General features: G+C 39.9%; 1 protein-coding gene across 4 annotated transcripts in view; it reads right to left on the reverse strand.

Moving 5' to 3' along the window:
* RASAL2 (RAS protein activator like 2) overlaps positions 1-21,518 on the reverse strand; it is a 502,399-nt gene that overhangs the window by 130,269 nt on the left and 350,612 nt on the right. For all 4 annotated transcript variants that reach the window (XM_033915463.1, XM_033915461.1, XM_033915464.1 and 1 more), the window contains exons 9-11: positions 15,188-15,332; positions 12,264-12,408; positions 8,652-8,888 (exon numbers count right to left, since the gene is read on the reverse strand). In XM_033915463.1, coding sequence (XP_033771354.1) covers positions 8,652-8,888; positions 12,264-12,408; positions 15,188-15,332 — 527 coding nt within the window. The remainder of the gene's footprint in view (positions 1-8,651; positions 8,889-12,263; positions 12,409-15,187; positions 15,333-21,518) is intronic.

Raw genomic sequence — 21,518 nt, forward strand, 5'->3', positions numbered from 1 at the left:
AGTGGCCAATCCAGGCCACAAGTATCTGGTAGGATTCCAAACAGCAGATCCCTGGAGAAATTAGATTTATCTGCTAATTTTCTTTCCTTAAACTAGAGAATGATACTGGGACAAATTTTTCCCCATCCCATTAGAAACTCAATTTCCCTATCCCGTCTCTGTAAATTTTGTCACTGTCCCTGTCCTTGCCCCATTCCTGTCAGCTATGCCTTAACTGCACAAGTCTCGAACATTTATGATTTTAAAGTGTTTGAGGCTTGTGCAGATGAGGACAGAGCTTGCAGGAATGGGGCAAGGGCAGGAAAAGAACTCAAAGGAACAGTTCCCACGGAGATGGGGACAAATTTGTCCCCGTGTCATTCTCTATCTTAAATCTCTCCAGACTATTCCTGATGACTGAGTGATATCACCTAATAAGGCAGTGTGCAGTCATCAGCCAGCCAGTATTTCTTTTGACAAACCTAGAATGGTAATAGATAGATCTCTCCCAGTAATCAGACAGTAAAGGAAACCACCATGAACACAACTCTCTTTTTTTATATGACAGCATGTGAAAAGATTACTGGAGCCCATTCAAGCCTTACTGCAATCTGCTGCTTCAGAATCTACTAGCACCATATCTGAATAGGCAGAAAATAAATAGGCATATAAGATTCAGGAATGGTCTGGAGAGATTCAAGGAAAGAAAATTAGAAGGTATATCTAATTTCTCCTTCCTTATCATTTCTACACCATTTCTAATGAATGGTAAGTACTAAAACAGTACTTAATGAAGACAGGAAGCAGACCACTCTTGAGCCAGATCAGAAGCTCCAAAAGCTGTCTTGTGCCATACCTGGACATCTATGGTTTTGTAAAGGAATGGAGGGACAACCATTTTGTTGCCTTGCATATGTTTTGTGCTGGAACCAAACAAAATTCTACTCAAGATGAGGCTTGTACCATAGTAGAAAGTGCCTTCAGCAAAGGAGGTAACTGCCTACCTGCAAGCAAATAAGCAAAAGAGATGGCCTCTTTAATCCATCTAGCAACTGTAGGCTTGGAGGCAGCCTCACCTTTCCTTGTATATCTGTTCTGTGAAACTCCTCTATGCTTGTCAAATAAAAGTGCAAAGATCACTGAACTTTTAGATGAGATAAATAACTTGATGTCTCATGACAAGGGAACCCCCCCCCCCCAGCAAGGAAATGGTCTGAAATGAAATGAAATGGCGATACAACATTTGGCTAAAAGAATAGCACTGTCTGAAGAACTATTTTTTCCTTAGAAAGGAGAAGAAAAGCCTTGACAGGAAAGAACCTGAAGTTCCAAACTGCATTGAGCTGAAGTGATAGCTACTAACAGATAACCTTCAATGAGAGATCTTTGAAGTACGCAGAATATAAAATTATATATATAAATGCATGAACGGTACCCTTGGTCAGAGCTTCCAAAGCTAGATTCATGTCCCATGGGGAACAATTCTCAGAAATGGGGGTTTCAAATGCTTTACTCCCTAGAAATCTCTGACTGTAAAGCCAAAGGCTTGCCCTGAATAAGACCGTAAAAGAAAGCCAAGGCAATCAACTTAGCTCTAAAATGACAATGCCAGACCTTTATCCAAACCATATTGAAAATGCAAGACATCTGCAACCAAGGTTTTATATCAATCTTCAAAAATATACCAAACCAGACATAAGCTACCATGGTAGAATGATTTTTGGAGTTGAGCAAGATGAAGATAACTCTGGAGGAATATTCTTTCCTCCTCAAATGCACCAGTCAATAGCAAGGCCGTAAGCAAGAATCGAGTATGCAAATGGAGATGTGGAGAAGTAGGGAATCCAAGAGAGGCAGCAGACAAGACTCTGCAATCTGCAAGCAGACCTACCATGGATGAAATCAATCCAGAGACACAAGCATTACCTGTTCTTGATGTCAACATCCACAGAAGAATCTGTTATTGATGTCAACATCCACGGAAGAAAAGCATGAAGTCTGCCTTCAGTGGGCCAAGGTTGTTGATGGGCATACAATTCCTCAAAAACAACTTCTGTCTAGAACTGAAAAAGTGCAGAGCCTTTGCGTTTGTAGTGGTGGCCATGAAATACATGACTGGAGGACTCCAACATCTAATGCTTTAAAAGTATCCTCTGATAGATATCATTCCCCTGGATCTATCATGTTTCTGCTGAGAAATTCTCCATGTTTGCTAATCCTATTGTGTGGGATATCAAGAGAGCCTGAAGATTATGTTCTGCCTAGGATAAAAAAGCTGATGCTTGCTTCCTTAGATTAAAATTGAAACCTTTGAAAACCCAAATTATTTTTGCAAACTGTTCAAATTTGAATGAAGATGGGATTATTATTGAAGATAACTGCTTATATTACATCCTGCCATCAAGATCCTAGGAATGATATTAGCTCAGATTAACTATGGAAGCTCAAGTTGATTCTGATGTATGAAAAGGATTTACTGCCCTCTGGAGACTATGGTCTATTCACTCTTATTTTGATATCCTTTCTTATCAAATTTTATGTCAATCAATGATACTCAGCATCTTAAATTACTGTAATCTTGTGTGTCATATGTGTCTGGAAGCCTTACAATCAACTTTGTATCATTCAAAATTCAGCCGTTTGTCTTATTTTGGGCTTTAAAAAAGTTTGATAATATGTCAACATATTATAGACAACTTCATTGCCTGTTTTATTTATAAGGCCATATGGTCTATTACTAAATTATATGATGGATGAATCAACACTCTCTTCCTTGTAGAGATGGATTTCCACCACAATCATGTCCTTGGAAAAGGTCCTGGGAGCTGTGGCAAGGTCAAAAGAAGAGCTTTTGAATACAAGTGCTTTCTTAAGATTGCAAAATACAAAAATCTCTCATGATCTGTGCAAATAGAAATGTAAAGATAACACTCCAAGATATCCAGGAATGTCAGGAACTTCCCCAGGCGAAAATGAAAGGAGTCTCCAATGTGGAAGGAGGAAGCCTTGATGGCTCTGTTGGTTCCTTTGAGGTCCAGGATAGGCCTGAAGGTACCTTCCTATTTTGTTACTACAAAATAGATGGTATATCTGTCAAAACCTCTCTCTTTTGCCTGTATTGGAACAACTGCCTCTAGTACCAAAAGCTTGGCCAGAATCTGATAAACCACCAGGACCTTTTATGGGGACTTGCAAAGAGAGACTAGGATGGCACTGCAAGATGGTCAAACAAATTGCAGAGTTTAACCTGACTGCAGAACCTTCAGGAACCACTAGTCTGAAATTATGTGGGCTCATCTCTGATGAAATCACTGTAAGCACCCCTTCCTTGATAACTGGAGGATGGGCCATAAAATATTCACTGGGTAGAATGGGAGGCTTGGACACTGCCTGTCCAGCTTCCTGACCCTGGGACCAAAACTGGCTTTGCTAGAAGGCATTCACATTACACTGCACAACAATTTTTTGGTTAAGTCTTGATTCCTGAAAAGTTTTTGGTGATTATGACAGGTACCAACTTGGTATGCTCAAATATGGTTTTGGTTTTACTGCATCACGTAAGAACTATGAGAAATAGACATTTTTATGTTTACTGACAATAAAATATATAGTCAAGTTTACGTTTCGCACAAGCGACTAAATGAAACAGAATTAAAAGTGTTTTGCTCCCGAGTTTCTTTTATATTCAGTGTCTGGTGCATCACGTTGTAGCATCCAACAATAGTCGGCAAGCATTGACGGATTCCAATTGCCCTGGTATCGTTTCTCCATCGTAGCTATGTCTTGATGAAACCTTTCACCGTGCTCGTCACTCACAGCACCGAGATTTGCGGGGAAGAAGTCCAAGTGTGAATGGAGGAAATGAATCTTGAGTGACATATTGCACTTCATTCTCTTGTATGCTTTGAGAAGTTTGTCTACCAGCTGAATGTAGTTTGGGGCTCTGTAATTGCCCAGAAAATTGTCAACAACGTCTTTCAAGGCTTTCCAGCCAATTTTTTCCGGCCCAACTAACAGATCTTCAAATCGCTTGTCACTCATAACATGTCTGATCTGGGGGCCAACAAAAATACCCTCTTTGATCTTGGCATCAGTTATTCTTGGGAACATCTGTCTTAAATAACGAAAACCTTCCCCTTCCTTGTTCATTGCTTTCACAAAATTCTTCATGAGTCCCAGTTTAATGTGAAGAGGAGGCAAAAATATCTTTGTCGGGTCAACAAGCGATTCATGTGCTACATTTTTCTGTCCTGGAACTAACTTTTTACGGAGTGGCCAGTTCTTTCTAGAATAGTGCGACTCTCTGTCTCGGCTGTCCCATTCGCAGATGAAACAGCAGTACTTTGTATAGCCAAGCTGCAGTCCTAGTAACAGAGCAACGACTTTGAGGTCTCCACAGATATTCCAGTTATACCTGGTATACTGGACATACTTTAGTAACATTTCCATATTCTCATATGTTTCTTTCATATGTGCTGCATAGCCAACAGGTACTGAAGGATAAACGTTGCCATTGTGCAACAGAACAGCTTTCAGGCTTAACATTGACGAATCAATGAAAAGACGCCACTCTTCCGGGTTGTGATCACAACCAAAGACCGAGAACAATCCTTCAATGTCACAACAGAAACAGAGACTGTCGACTTGTGCAAAAAATTTGGTTATATCATGATGCCGGTCTCGAAACACAGAAATTTTCGTACCTGGTGATAGCAAACACCATTCCTGCAGTCTCGAACCTAGCAGCTCAGCTTTTGCTTTTGACAGACCCAAATCTCTGACCAAATCGTTCAATTCGGACTGTGTTATCAGATGTGGATCGCCTGATGAGGATGGTTCAAAATCCGGGTCAATGTCACTGTTAGAACCCTGCACTGCAGTTTCTTCATCTGGTTCGTCTAAGGTCCAATCCTCTGGTGGTTTCGGAACTGGAAGACTGTCATCATGTGGCATGGGTCTCATTGCTGAAGGCAGATTAGGATATTCAATTGACTTCTTGTTTTTGGCAGAGAAACCAGACACATTAGTCAAACAGAAATAACAGTCCGTCACATGGTCTTTCTGTTCTCGCCATATCATCGGAACAGCAAATGGCATCGTCTTTCGAGTACCTCTGAGCCAGGCTCTCAGACTAACAGCACATGTCGCACAGCAAATGTGAGGCGCCCATTGCTTGTCTTGATCACCTATTTTGCAGCCAAAATACAGATGATAGGCTTTCTTTACAAGGGCAGTCATCGAACGTCTCTGAGGCGTAAGTGTATATTCCCCACAGATATAGCAGAATGTGTCGCGGCTGTTACGACACCGACGAGACATATTGCCCGACACCAAAACGTCTATAGCATCAAGCTTACTTACTGTTATATTGCTACAGCTACTATACTACTATACTTTACTATACTGATACTATATACACACACGGACTATCTATATTAACCAAATGAGCAGGATCGGTGTATGGAAGCCACCATTATAGCATGGTGAGACAGCGCAAGCTCGTTCAGACCTGCCCAGACATGCCCAGGATGTCATCTTCCATAAAACAGCTTCCAACCTGGCTAGATTTTATGCATGGACATACCCAGGCGGCACAAACCGTTGTTGATAAGACACTTATGGGAGAAAAAATTGTTTGCATCCAAATATAAGAAAAAATCACGACAAAATTGAAGATTTCTCTGAAATGGTACGTGATGGGTAATTTTTGATGTAATATTCATGATCAGCACCCAAAATTCTATAAGAAACACCCAGCAGTGTTCAGGAAGCAAAAACTTTGTTGTGCAGTGTTATTAGGGTGATATTTGAGAGCATCCCTAAAGTAGCCCCTAGAAGATTGGGCCATGAAGTGGGACCTGTCCTCAATAAGGCAAGACACTTGGACTCCTCAAGATCTTAAACCAACTTGTCAATCCGTGCCAAACAACAATTTGCTCCGCAAAGGCAACTAAGATGCACCTTAGAGGCTATGTCAATGGATCAATTCCTGAGCCAAAGAAAATGCCTTTCAGACATTGAGAGGGCCAAATTCTTAGCTAAAGCACAAAACAAGTCATAAAAGGCATCCGCTAAAAAGGTAGTGCTCATCTCCAAGTTAATGACAGCTTCCAAACTCTCTCTCTCCCTGATAAACAGGGAGATGCTCCAATCGACGAAAACAGACTTTGGCAGCATAACCTCTACAGAGGTAAGGTCAAGACAGATACCTCAAGAACATATTTAAGAGTGATTCCATGTGGTGATTTTGATGTTCCTTAAGAGCCATACCCTGTTCTACTGGAATAGCAGTCTTCATAGTGAACGCTGTGACTAGGGAATTTACCTAAGGTCCAAATAAGGAAGCTGATAAAGCCTCGCTATGGCTTGTTCAGTCCTAAGAGCAGCATCCACAGTTTGCCACTCAGCCTCTACTCTTCTTAAAGTCCTCATTAAAAGGAAAGATTTGGGGAGAGGCTGACAAATCCACTTCAAAAGAGGATCCCCTTCCAGGTCCCTGGAGGCTGACTGTTCTCTAAACTAAGGATCTGCAAGACTTGAGAGATAAAGCAAGGTAGCTCCGTCCTCCAAAAAATACAGACCATAGAGGGATCCCTCGCCAAGGGGAATATCAGTACTATTCTCCAGAGGACCCTCCAAACCAGAAATATCCATATCAAGGCCTTCATCCAAAGGAGGAATAGGATGCCAAGACATCAAAATCATCTGCCTCCTGCCAAGATATAGGCGGCGCTTCTTATGGACTGAAGGCTCAACCTGTTCCTACTGAGTCCCAGAGAACTACAGGGAAGTAGGTACAGGCGGCCCCAACTTTAAGCAGGAGGCTTCATGAAGGAGATTGAACTCCAGGGAAAAAGGAGTTGACCCCACTGCATCATGCCTAGAGAAAACCAGAAGCTCTAGAAAAGCAGCAGCAACTGCCCCACACATCTCCAAAATAGGGGCCTCTGAGGTATCTCAACTATGGCAGCCAGACTCGCTGTCTGCTCTCAGGCAATCCTAGAAAAACTGCTGCCTATTCCCTGCACAGTCGTGTCTTCTAGCACTGATGCTGCGCAGAAATGGCAAAGGCCTGAAATTGTAAAGACTTGGCACCATGTAGCAAAGAAAGAGCAGTGGCACTTTTTTTCAGCAGGAAATTCTTTTTCACTGAAAGAGTGGTTGATCGCTGGAATAGTCTTCCACTACAGGTGATTGAGGCCAGCAGCGTGCCTGATTTTAAGGCCAAATGGGATCGGCACATGGGATCTATTCACAGGGCAAAGGTAGGGGAGGGACATTAAGGTGGGCAGACTAGATGGGCCATGGGCCCTTATCTGCCGTCTATTTCTATGTTTCTATGAGCTGCCAAGAAATAAACCATGGAGCACACAGCAAAGCCTCCCTCCACCAAAGCTCCCAAGTACTTGGTCCCCTTAACTCTGGAGCACAGGAAAGACCACAAATGGCTCCAAAAGTTTTTCCTCTAATTTTGTTTGAGGGCAACAGTTGTCTCAAAACCCTCTAAAAGTACAAAACAATTTAAGGCACAGGTCCCACCCGGTAGAGGGTGGAGGGTCCCGGTGTTTAGCGTGTGTCCTGCAACTAAAGTGCCCCAAACTGCAGTTGCAGACAAAGGTGGTCTCAACTTGTTTGTTTGTTTTTGGGGGAGCTGGGCCAAAAAGGCATACCATTAGTTATTTTTAATTGAATAGAACAGATCTGTACTCATTTATCTGTACCTCACAAGTTTGCTGAGGAGACTGAGAAATACTAGCTGGCTCAAGGCTGCAAACATAAGTGATACCACTCAGTGGTTCTCAGTGTCCCTTTCTGACGGTTGGAGGGCATATATCCACTTGGCAAGAATCGTCTGCAGGAGATAAGTGGTAAATTTTCCAAGAGTAATAGTGGTTTACGAACTTGTCCTTTAGAAACTTATCTAAACTCATTTTAAATGCAGCTGTCCTACCTGCCTTGGGCTACTATCTTCCAAAAACAATAACTACAGCTTTATTGTATAAAAGAATACTTCTCTGACTTGTTGTAAATGTGCTACTTATTAGTTTCTTGCAATCCCCTCTAGTCCTAATAGGAGTGAGCAGTCAGCAGCACACCTCCAACCATCAACACTTGTACTCCCCAAACAAGCTCAGTTGCCTGAGCTTTTTTGTTTGTTTGAGTTGGGCCAAAAAAGCACAGCATTAGTTATTTATTTTTTTAAGTGAATAGAGCAGGGCTGTACTCATTTATCTGTTTCTCACCCATCTGCTGAGAAGACTGAGACATACTAGCTGTCTCAAGGCTAAAAACATAAGTGACATCACTCAGTTGTTCTCAGTCTTCCCTCCATGGACTGCTGCTATGCCCCACAATTAAACATTTTAATCAAAATCAGCCCTACTTTACACTCATGTACACTAAATTTCATCTGCCAATCAGATACACACTCCTCCTAGTTTTGTAAGGTCCTACAATTCTTTACAATGTACAGTACTTATTTAATAACTTTGAATAATTTTGTGTGATTAACAAATTTAATCACCTTACTAGATGCTTCCTTTTCCATGAACATATTTGTAAAGTTTTGAAACACTAAAATCGGTAACAAGACTTCTGAAAATTCATGGAAAAATATTAAATAGTACCACATTACTTCTGAAACTGTGTTATTACAACTCTGTACCACTCACTTGGTAAAGTTGGCAAGATTTTGAATGACTTTGGCAATAAGGGTGAGTGTGCGAGATGTACGGTCATCAGGATATTCTTGCATGAGGTTGAAGAGGCTGGGCGACATGATGGCAGGACACAAGAACCGTAGAAACAATGAGGCACTGATTAATCTTTCACTGATATCTTGTTTGCTTCGGTTTAAGCACTGCTGTTTCCAAGATGCAAACACCTCTTTCAGCTCCCGTGGAAATACACTGCACAAAACGCACAGGAAAAAGAAGGGTTCATTAGGTATTATATTTTATAAATTTGATAGTATTAAACTAACATTTCAGCATAATCAGAAAAGATCAGCCTTGTTGAAATTCAAAGTTATATATAAAATGCTGATTGCATAGGGATTCTGGAATTATACAACTTGAGAAGCTGCTGTAGTAAAAGCATACTTTAAAAGAATGGCTGCAAACTATTTAACACAGTTAATAGAATTTTTCAGTGCTTGAAAAAATCTCTAAACTTGTTGCATATATACAGATTTTTGGCCTCTTTTTCCAAATGATATTTTATTAATATACTGTAGTTTGCTAATTAGTGGTTTGTTTGATGATTTATCAAGCCAAATATGATATTACTATTCAGTGCATCAGCTATGTTCCAGAAAATATCAAAAAGGGTGTGTGTATGGTGGGGGGGGGAGGGGCAGCAAAAGAAATGGAGCTGGTGAGATATCAGTATCCAGTAGAAAGTAAAGAAACCCAAAACTATACATGACCCTTCTTCAGTGTCATTTCTTTAATGATGGCAATGCTACAGCACTTACTAGATAAGAGAGTAATTGTAGAAAAAAATTGTTTCTTCTGAAAAATCTATTAGAACTGTACCAAACAGTTATACAGTATTTGAGTTGATTCAGCCTTGAATAGTATACTGAATACATTACAGCTGACTCCACCTAAGTACATGTCGGTTAAGCGCATGCTTCGGTTATCCGCAGCCATTTTTTTTACATTAAAGTCAAAGGACATAAACTCCTGATAATTGAAATTCTGATAAGCACACAATCCGCTTATGCGCACTGATGTTATAGCTCCCACCTCTATGCGTTCACGTTACGTTCACTCTGGTTAAAAGCAATCATGTTCTCATGTTGATGAGCCAGGTGTTTCGGATCAGCAGTCTAGGGCCTGGCCAGGTGTTCAAACTTTCAAAACTGCACCATGGCGTCTCGTGGAGAAAAACCTTGGTTGGTCAAAAGTCATTGTCTCTGGCTGAATATGTCTACCATGCTGAACAAAAGTCATTGTCTTTGGCTAAACATGTCGATGTCTTAAAGACACTTGACCAACAGGAGAGTCAGGTCTCTACTGCAAAACATTACAGCGTTCTTCCTAGTCAGATTTCTCGGATTCACAAAAAAAAAAAGCAAGCCATATTGAAAGACTGGCAAAACAACAGCAATCCTACCAGGAAACGTAAAAGAATTGGTAAGGCTCGAGACGTTGAACAGGCGTTGCTGCGATGGTTTGCTGAAGCTAGAATTCATCAACTGCTAATCAATGGGCCTCTGCTGATGGAGAAAGCAGCACAGCTATCCGAAGAACTGGGTGTAGAAGACTTCAAAGCAACTAACGGATGGCTAGAGAGGTGGAAAGTTCGTAATGGCATAAAATTTAAGCAGCAGCATGGCGAAAAACAAGACGCAGATGAGTTTGGTGCAGAAAGATGTGTCATGGAAGTGTTGTCATCAGTCATTGGTGGATATGAACCATGCGACATTTTCAATGCCTATGAGATGGGCCTGTACTGGTGTGCCATCCCGGATGGAACATTGGCTTTCAAATGCAGTGAAACTGTTGGCTTCAAGGTGCCAAAGGAACAACTGACATTGCTACTCAGTTGAAAAGCTCAAGCCACTTGTGATTGGGAAGAATCGAAATCTGGTTCTTCAAAAACAGCCAGAACTTTGATTTATAAAATGACAATTGTACAGAATATTGTTTCTTTTTATACTTTAATAAAATAAGTTCAGTATAAAACTATTCAAGGCTTGTGTGGATAGATCAAATGGTTTATGGGGACGGGACGGTGATGGGGACCAAGCTCACGGGGACGTGACGGGGACAAATTTTTTCCTCTGTGTCATTCTCTAGTGTGAAACGCAGCTTGCACCCTGAAACCTGGGGGGGGGGGGTTCACTCCAAACGCATACAGCCTGAGCTTAAACCCCCGACAAGGTCAGTGGGTAAGCGAACTCCCAGGGGAATGGACCCCGAGTCTCAGAATGTTGGTACACAGCAGGCTGGCTCCACAGATCCAACAAAGTTTCTCTGTGAAACAGAGGTCCGGCTCCACGGGACTGCATCTTTTCCTCTGACAGGGGACCACTGTAAAGGGTTCTCAAGGCAATGAAGCCACTGAAAAAAAATGAACGTTAAGTGAAAAAATAAGAAAAGGAAGCAAAGCAATTCAAAAGACTTCTGCACGGATTGTTTTCAGAAATAGAAATTAGATATGGTTCTAGCTCTCAGTCTAAGGGGGAGAAGCATGGGCTTAGAAAAGTGTTGAATTTTTGCAACTCCTGGATTGCGTATTAGGATTGAACACCTAGTGTAAGGAATCTGGAAGGGATGTAACAGAACTGATTATCACTGGCCAACACTCATTTTGGTGCCTCAAATGTTAGACCTGTTTCTGGGTATATTTAACCTGCTGATTCCAAAAATGGCATCAGTTTTCTCCTATCAGCTAATGTTACAGTCAAGCCTGTTCAAATGAAAGAGCATATCCTCTACTAATTGTGTGTAGTTGTTTGCCTTCTTGTTGCCAAGAAAGTTTTTCACAAGTACAAATGAAGACCAGGCACATGATTCAGTTTCATTCATTTATAAGCTGTCTGATCTGTGGATCATCGAAAATTCCTGCTTTCGGTGTTTCCATTGTAAGTCCAAGTAACATATGCGCAATGTATTCAATGCATGAACCATCTTTATTCAAAAACTTTATAAATTGTTTCATCAGGCTTAGCTTTATATGTAGTGGTGGTAATATGATTCTTTTTTGTGCTACCAAAGGTTCATTGATTACATTTTGTCCTCCAAATACCATACATTCCCTCAGAGGACAATCTTTTTTTTGCCCAATGTTCATGTTTAGCTCTACTATCCCATAACCATATCTAGAGCTGATGTAGGCTATCCAACACAATTTTCTGAATCAGCGCATCCAAATAACCCCAAGAACAGGTCAAAAACCTAAGGCACCAAGACATATTGGGGGGTTGGCCTGTTATTAGGGCCAATTTTTGGTGATAATCGGTTCGTTATTCAATTAAATTGCACATGCAAATTGGGTGCACCCAGGTTTACACACACAATTTTGAGTGCCATATATAGAATTCAGGGGTATATTTAATCATATTTTGAATGTAAAGTCTGAGAAAATACAGAATATGCTAGGGAGTTCAAAAACTTTCTCACAGCCTTGCAACTCTAGTGCAAGTCTAATTATTTCAAATTTCAGGCTCTGAATGCAATTTTCTAAGGGTCTTAGAGCCACAAGTGTGTTGCAGTGAGTAGTACAGAGGACAACGGGCCAACATGAACCCAGGATGGAACATGTGATGTTCTTACCAATAAGAGTTGATAATTTTGCAAAAGGCTAGCTCACAGCACATTTTCAAGTTGCTCTGATGATCAGTTAGCTCACTAGAGGAACATTTGCCAGGATCCACTTCACAATTTTCATCTGATTCATACAGAGCTTTGATGAACTCTCCTGGGAAGAAAGATTTAAAAAACATAAACAGTTCCTTTATGTAATTTTAACGTTTGTATATGAAAAGTTTTTAAAAATGTGCTTATTTAATGGACAATGACCAGAGATGACATACTCAGGCTCTACTCAGTCTGCCCACTCTAATGACCCACCACCCCTAACTTCTTCCCCCAAGAGATCCCACATGCCTATCCCATTTTCTCTTAAAATCTGGCACACTGCTGGCCTCAATCACCTGCAGCGGAAGTTCATTCCAATGATTAACCACCCTTTCGGTGAAGAAATACTTCCTGGCGACACCAGGAAGTATTTCTTCACCGAAAGGGTGGTTGATCATTGGAATGAACTTCCACTGCAGGTGATTGAGGCCAGCAGTGTGCCAGATTTTAAGAGAAAATGGGATAGGCATGTGGGATTTCTTGGGGGAAGAAGTTAGGGGTGGTGGGTCATTAGAGTGGGCAGACTTGGTGGGCCATGGCCCTTTTCTGCCATCATTTTCTATGTTTCTATGTTTCTACTCTGCATTCATCTACCAATAACGCAACAGTGTAGTGATATAATTAAAGAAATGATGTCAAGTATGTTCCCCACTCACCAACTGAATAAATAAATGGCATAACAAAGTAACAAAAATGAATATTCCAATAATTTTTCCTAACACTGGAGATGTCAGAAGTAAAACAACAAAAAACCAACAGAAAGGAGCTCATCATCTTGTGAATGATTCTGTATATATTTTTCATTGCTTTTGAATGCCAACCCCCCACCCCTACTCCAACATAATACATACACAGGTAGCAGAATGAGGTAGGCTACAAGGGCCATGGTCCTACCAATAGGTTTATTTTTCACACAGGTGTCACAGTCTGGTATCCCATGCCAGTTTCATTTTCGGGGAAGGGGAGAAGAGGAGACAGGGAGATGAACCTTAACCACTGGGTGATTAAGGGGGCAACTTCCAGTGGTACAGCATTTAATAGGAACACTATTTCAAAACCTAGATGTTCCCAGTAGCAGATGGGAATCAAGATGTTGATCTCTCTGGACATCAATGTAATGTAATGTAATGTAATTTATTTCTTATATACCGCTACATCCGTTAGGTTCAAAGCGGTTTACAGAAAATATACATTAAGATTAGGAATAGGAAAGGTACTTGAAAAATGTGCATTCCCTTATTTTTCTTTTTTTAGGTCCACCGTAGTCCTACCCACACAATGCCCCCTTGCCATATGCATGTTTTATAATTTAGAATATATGTTTTGTAAAAATTAGGATATAGACATTTACATTGCTTAAACATCTAAATGTTGGTTTATGCATGTCTAAAACCGGAATTGTGCTTCTAAAATGAGCATTTCCAATGATGATTGTTTGTTAAGGTACTTATATCAGGGCAGATTTTACATTCAGGTACTTCCGTTTGTCCTGGCAGGCTCACAGTCTATATTAGGTAATTGGGGCAATGGGGTGATTGTGACTTGCCCAGAGTCACATGGAGATCAAACCCACAACCTCATTGTGCTGAGGCAGTAGTTCTAATCAACAGGCCACTCCTCCTCACAAGGATGGTACCAAATTGTGATGGTGGATTCTTAAGACAATTCATTTCACATGGGAAATTCCATTTTTTTTTTTAAGGAGAATGCTGCTTTGCCTAAAGATCTTTTGGTCATATTTTGCATTGCAGCTCTTGTGCCTTTATAGGAAATCAGAGAGGTGAAAGAACCATTAAATTTAGCACAAAAAGAGATGAGATATTCTCTGTATATGAACCACAACTGTGGAGCTCCATGCCTTCTCCCCTTAGAGGTGTGCCGTCTTTGGACAAATTCAAGAGTTCTCTGAAATATTTCTTGTATAAAGACGCCTTTGAAACTTAAATCTAAGATCTTTGCTCAACTCTTTCTATAAGCTGTAATATAATAACTATATTTTTATCATGTACATTGCTTAGAAGTTTTATAGGTGGTGATATAAAAAGAAATTTTGTTTTAGTTCAATACATTTTTATTTGAATTTTCAAATATAAACAGATCGTGACATAACAAATCACAGAAATGATTAACAAATCGGATTTGATACAAAAATCATGTATACATATATTGGTAGCACTAAAGATAACATACATTAACAAAAAAACAACAACAGGGACATACGCAGGTAGGGCTAGTCTCAGTTAAGCCACTGGTCTTTGACCAGAGAGCCGCCGCATGAGCAGACTGCTGGGCACGATGGACCACTGGTCTGACCCAGCAGCATCAATTCTTATGTTCTTAACAATAAACCTGAAACCTGATTTAATCCAAAGATACTAAGAAGGAAGAAAAGAAAGGGAAGGCAAAGAATGCTTGCAATTTTTCATGTATTTAAATGGTCAGCAATGTTGAATTTGTTCAAACATTTTTATTGACTTTAACAATAAGTACAAAAGTACACAAATGTTAACAAGACAGGATATGGACAAGCCATAAGTCATCATCATAAATCTTGATTAGCAATAAACTAAACATAGTACAACTAATCAAACCAAGTCTTGGGATCTTTGGGCCAGATTCTGTATAAGACACCCGTCCTCAGCAGCCATCTAAGCGACTTTTGAGAATCGTACATGGACGTTCTATACAGAAACACATCTGTCCACCTAACCCCACTAACATCCCCAATTCTCTAACTGGCATCCATGTCACTAAAAAGAAAAACAGAAACCAAAGCTGCAAATATTTTGCATTGGCAGAATGAAAAGTGAATGAAAGTGGACTACCCACTATATTCTTACCTAATGCATCATGAAGATATTTTTGCCCAACCAGCTTCAGGTACTCTTCAATAGCTTTCGTAGCCAAGGTATTCTCCCTGAAGATTAAAACATCATGGTCTCCACAGCGATCTACCTCTGACATTACTAGGTCTGTAAGGAAGTCCTAAGGAAGCAAGGTTGAGAGAATATGTTTAAACAAATTGCTAAACAGTCATGCCCAGGAAGGCTATAGATAATGTTTAGTTCAGAACTAATACTAGTTACTGATAGCAACAATCTTACTTGTTGACAAAGATACTTCAGAAAAGTAGTATATATGCTACAATACCCGATGATACTATCCTGTTATTTAGAGAGTGATGGGCTGAAAATTGGGAGGCCGGAGTCTAAATCCTGTTTCTCCTACTGATATCCCTTGAGCAAGTCACCCACCCCACCACACTTCTTCACTTATAGTCTAAATTTAAAGTCAATTACTCTCATTAGGATAACAGGAAGAGTGTTTATTACAGATTCTTATTATATTTTATTATTTGCTAAAAATCAAATACTAAATAAAGCACACAGTATAATCCTAAGGCTCTTTATATTAGTCTAATATTCCAAGTACCTTAACAAGGTTAATTAAACAGCTCAATAATATTCAGATGCAGTCCAGCAACAAGACAGGTGCTATAACATAACAGCGGATTTTTAGACCACATAACCATGAGTTCGTTGCGGTTAACAAAAAAATCATGTTAAAAAAAACCCAACATGTTATAATGTAAAGAATGCAAAGGATCTAATTACTGGTAGTTAGAAATTTTGAAGTAGCAATGGACTGAAATCTTTATCGCAATAAGCTACTTTATATGAAAGAGTGTGCTCATGATATTTCTTACTATTCCATTCAGGCAGGTTCAAGCGAGTTGGATCACAGCACTCAGCGGTTGGTTCCTGAGGAAGGGGGTCTGTTGTACCCTTGAAACGGACGGACATGTTTATATAAGCCTTTTGGCTGCCTTGAGCCTTTATCCATGGAGAAGCTAAGTACTTTTAGACTGTCAGCTTGTTCTCTTTGCCCTTGCCTTTATGGTTGATTTTGGTCGCTTTTGTACCCTCGGATGAGAGGCAGAGACAACTTTTACTACTTTTGTTGATTATTATTTGCACTTTTAGCACATTTCTTTGGTGCACTAGTACACATTTGATCACTTTTGGGTGAGCCCGAGGATGTTTCACAGACTATGCCCATGTGGGCACATTGATGTGACAGCTGGTGCTTTAGGGGCCGTGTAAACTCCATTGCGAGATGTGTGACTGAGGGCTCCCCGTTTATCACATATTGTTATAAATTTTAGTCTTTAGTGGTTCTATCTGTCTCTCCCCCTCATCCTTGTATTAGGATCAGGGAAGATCAGTTTTTCTATCGCTTGGGTTTCTTCCCTCATTTTTGAGTTTTTGCGATATCGTTGACTTTATAACATAAACATCCCAATTTAAAGATCACCCAGACCTCAACGGGTGTCACTTGGTCATATTTCCTCAAACCATAAATTAATCGTACTGCTGTTTTCTGAACTAAGGCCAGTCTAGCCAGGTTTTTCTTAATATTCATCATATAAACAATATTACAGTAATCGAGTGTACTCAAAAGTAGCGACTGAACTAATATTTTTAAAGCAGCAGCTTCAAAATAATATCTGATGGTACGTAATTTCCATAAAGAATAGTATCCTTTTTGAACCACAGCATCAATCTGAAGCTTCATAGTCAAACATTGATCGAGAACAACTCCCAATATTTTAATAGTTGGGCTTATAGTGTATGACATTGAATTGATCTTAATAGTTGTTCATAGGGGATCTTTTGTGAAGAAACAAAAAAGAATTTTGTTTTGTCTTGATTCAATTTCAGTTTAAATTCCTGCATCCAAGAATTCATTCGATTCAATACGGATTCAATGAGTTGAATACTTTTGGATAAAGCTGCACAGCATGGAATGACTATCATAATATCATCAGCATAGCTGAACAGCTTTAAACCCATGTTATTCAACATTACCCCAATGAGGAAAGAACTGAGGACTGAGAGAATCAACTGATGTAAAAGTCACTGGATGTTAAATGTGATTGGAACATGTTCAGTTATAGTCATTTCTCTTGATTTCCTGACGAAGCCACGGGAGAAACGGGCCCCGTTGAGATCACGATTGTGAAGTTTCATTGCTGTTTGAAGTTCAGTTCCACACTTATAATGTTTACAGAATATTTATGATATTTATAATATTTATTGTTTTTACACAATAAGATTTTGCATTAAGGTTGGTGAGTGGTGATTGACCGGTGATTGATAAATTAATCCCCCGAATGGATCAGCTTAGGCTGCCCTATAGTGAGTTGGGGAATGAATTTCTGAGGTCCCACCATAAATGAGTTTTAAATTTTGAATGAAAGCTCAGCCTTATCACTCTTTTCAGTATTGACTAATTAATTATTTATGATCTTTGGCAAGTTATTTTACCCCACATTTCTGTTGTTTACCAATGAGGAGAGATACACATTAAAAAGTGTGGGAGAAAGTGGGGACCCCTGTGGAACATCACAGAGGGTTTTCCAAGAAGCAGTAGATGAATCATTGAATCTGACCTGATATAATCTTGATTCAAGAAACCCCCTTGAACCATGAGAGAACTTTACCATTCCAGAGGGAAGGTGCAGTAACTGCAAAAATATTTGATTTCATTGTGTTAATGTGCTTTAGGGATGGAATAGTAAGGAGGCTCTGAGTCATGGAACGAAGAGCTTTAGATGAACTATAAGGGATGAGAAGTCTGTCGATGAATTCGGGCTGGTTACTTAGACGGGTTTTGAATGTTAGTAGAAGGATTTTATAGCTAATTCTATGTTCTACTGGTAACCAATGTGCTTTATAAAGGAGGGGGGGGAAACATGGTCGTATTTTTTTGCATTAAATATGATTTTTATTGCAGTGTTCTGTACTATCTGAAGGTGCCTTATTTCTTTTTTTGTTATGCCTTTATAGAGGGCATTACATTAGTCTATGCAGGAGATCACAAGAAAGTGGATTTGCCCCCCAAGAAAAACTTCCAGTCAGGTCTAGCTGGATACGGAGCTGTTTTAACCATCTGTTTGTTCCTTACCCCTCCAGAGAGGCTTTCAGATTCCTTGCTCTAGGACTGCAAGATTAGTGAGAAGCTCCACCCCCCTGATGTGGTGACATGACCTGCACCATCAAAGTCCTACAAGAGGGTTGCCTTGCAAGTGGGTCTGTTCAACTGGCAGGCCCTATCTGAAGGGCTATGCCAAAGGGCACTTTGTGTGGCTCTTTGTGTAGGTCACTCAGGGAGAATAAGGCCACAGTGGAGAGACTGAATGAATTCTTTGCATTGGTCTTTACGGAAGAAAATGCAAGAGATCTATCTGAACCAGACATAGTTTTCATGGGCGACGATGCAAAAGAATTGAAAGAAATCTTGGTGAACATGACTAAGCTAAATCAACTAAGCTAAATCAACAAGTTAAAGAGTGATTAATCCCCTGGATTGAATGGTATATATCTCAGGATACTAACAGAACTCAAACATGAAATTGCTGATCTGCTGTTAGCGATCTGTAACCTATTGCTAAAATCATCCATATAACCTTAAGACTGGAGGGTGGCCAATGTTATCCTGATTTTTAAAAAGGGTTTCATGGGTGGTCTGGGAAATTACAGACTGGTAAGCCTGACTTCAGTGCCAGGCAAAAGAGTAGAAACTATAATAGAACATAAGAACAGCCTTACTGGGTCAGACCAATGGTCCATCAAGCCCAATAGCCCGTTCTCACGGTGGCCAATCCAAGTCCCAAATACCTGGCCAAAACCCAAGGAGTAGCAACATTCCATGCTATCGATCCAGGACAAGCAGGCTTTCCCCATATCTTTCTCAATAACAGACAATGGACTTTTCCTCCAGGAAACTGTCCAAATCTTTTTTAAACCAGCTACACTATCTGCTCTTACCATAACTTCTGGCAATGCATTCCAGAGCTTAACTATTCTCTGAGTAAAAAAAATATTTCCTCCTATTGTAACTTCATCAAGTGTCCCCTAGTTTTTGTAATTTTTGAGAGAGTGAAAAATCGATCCACCTGTACCTACTCCACTCAGGATTTTGTAGACTTTAATCATATCTCCCCTCAGCCATCTCTTTTACAAGCTGAAAATCCCTAACCTTTTTAGTCTTTCCTCATACAAGAGGAGTTCCATCCCCTTTATCATCTTAGTTGCTTTTCTTTGAATCTTTTCTAGTGCCGCTATACTCCAAGTGAGGTCGCACCATGGTGTGATACAGGGACATTATAACATTCATAGTCTTGTTAACCATCCCTTTTTTAATAATTCCTAGCATCTTGTTTGCTTTTTTAGCCATCGCTGCACATTATGCAGAAGGTTTCATCGTACTGTCTATGATGATACCCAGATACTTTTCTTGGGCGCTAACCCCCAAGGTGGATCCTAGCATCCAGTAACTGTGATTTGGGTTATTCTTCTCAATGTGCATCACTTTGCATTTGTCCACATTAGATTTCATCTGTCACTTGGACACTCAAGTCTTCCAACTTCCTAAGGTCCGCCTGCAATTTTTCACAATCTGCATGTATTTCAACAACTTTGAACAGTTTAGTGTCATCTGCAAATTTAATCACCTCACTCATCATTCCAATTTCCAGATCATTTATAAATAAGTTAAATAGCACCTGTCCTAGTATAGATCCCTGTGGCACTTCACTGTTTACTCTTCTCCATTGAAAAAAATGACCATTTAACCCTACCCTCTGTTTTCTATCCGATAGCCAATTCAAAATCCACAACTGAACTTTGCCACCTATCCCATGATTCTTTAATTTTTTCAGGAGCCTCTTATAAGGAACTTTGTCAAAAGCTTTCTGAAAATCGAAAATCTAGATACACTACATCAACTGACTCACCTTTATCCATATGTTTATTCACACCTTCAAAGAAGTCAAGCAAATTGGTGAGGCAAGATCTCCCTCAGCTGAACCCATGCTGACTCTGTCTCATTAAATCATGTTTGTCTATGTGTTCCACAATTTTATTTTTTATAATTGTTTCCACCATTTTGCCTGGCACTGAAGTCAGGCTTACCGATCTGTAATTTCTCGGATCTCCTCTGGAATCCTTTTTAAAAATTGGCTTAACACTGGCCACCCTCCAATCTTCAGGTACTACAGACGATTTTAGTGACAGGTTACAGATCACTAACAGCATAAGAACATAAGAATAGCCTTACTGGGTCAGACCAATGGTCCATCAAGCCCAGTAGCCCATTCTCACGGTGGCCAATCCAGGTCACTAGTACCTGGATAGGTCAGCAATTTCATATTTGAGTTCTTTTAGTACCCTGGGATGTATACCATCCGGTCCAGGCAATTTATCACTTTTTAACTTGTCGATTTGGCTTAGTACATCTTCCAGATTCACCGAAATTTCTTTAAGTTTCTCTGCATCATCACCCTTGAAAACCAGCTCTGGTTCAGGTAGATCTCTTACATCTTCTTCCGTAAAGACTGAAGCAAAGAATTAATTCAGTCTCTTCGTTATGGCTTTATCCTTCCTGAGCGCCCCTTTTGCTCCTTAATCATCCAATGGTCCAAAGGATTCCCTCACAGGTTTTCTGCTTCTGAAGTACCTAAAAAAATTGTCATGAGTTTTAGCCTCTTTTGCAAGTTTCTCTTTATATTCTTTCTTAGCTTTCTTTATCAATGCTTTGCATCTAATTTGCCAGTGGTTGTGTCTCTTCTAGCACTGAAAAGCATATGCAGCACTGTTCATTCAACATGCAACCTATCCTTGTATCATGATTATTTGGTGTTCTTTTCCTTTTTTAACTGATGTACACTGCACTGATGTTATAACGAAGAGCGGTATATAAATACAAATAAACATAAACAAACATTTAAAATCCATATTCAAATAATTGTATTCCTTTCCTCACTACTGCAAATAGAAAAAACCCAGCATTAGGGTGTCCCATATAGTAAATCCCATGAAAATGCATAACTATTCAAAAATGAGCATCATATCAAATCAGCATATCTATTCTGACTCATCAGTGAGACCTCAAGGGCTCTAGATAGCAGAGTGGAGATAAACTATAGAGACTTCAAATATAGTTCCACAATGTTGATTTCGAGAAATACATCTTTGATCCACCAACAAAAATTGGAGTTATTTGCTTCATTCCAATGAGAAACAGAGCAGTTACGCACTTTGGCCCTGAGTCTATAAACAGCGCCTAAATAACATCTAAAGCTGAGTGTGACTTAGGCTTCCAAACTAA

Source organism: Geotrypetes seraphini, chromosome 12, assembly GCF_902459505.1.
Source record: "Geotrypetes seraphini chromosome 12, aGeoSer1.1, whole genome shotgun sequence".
Taxonomy (NCBI): Eukaryota; Metazoa; Chordata; class Amphibia; order Gymnophiona; family Dermophiidae; genus Geotrypetes; species Geotrypetes seraphini.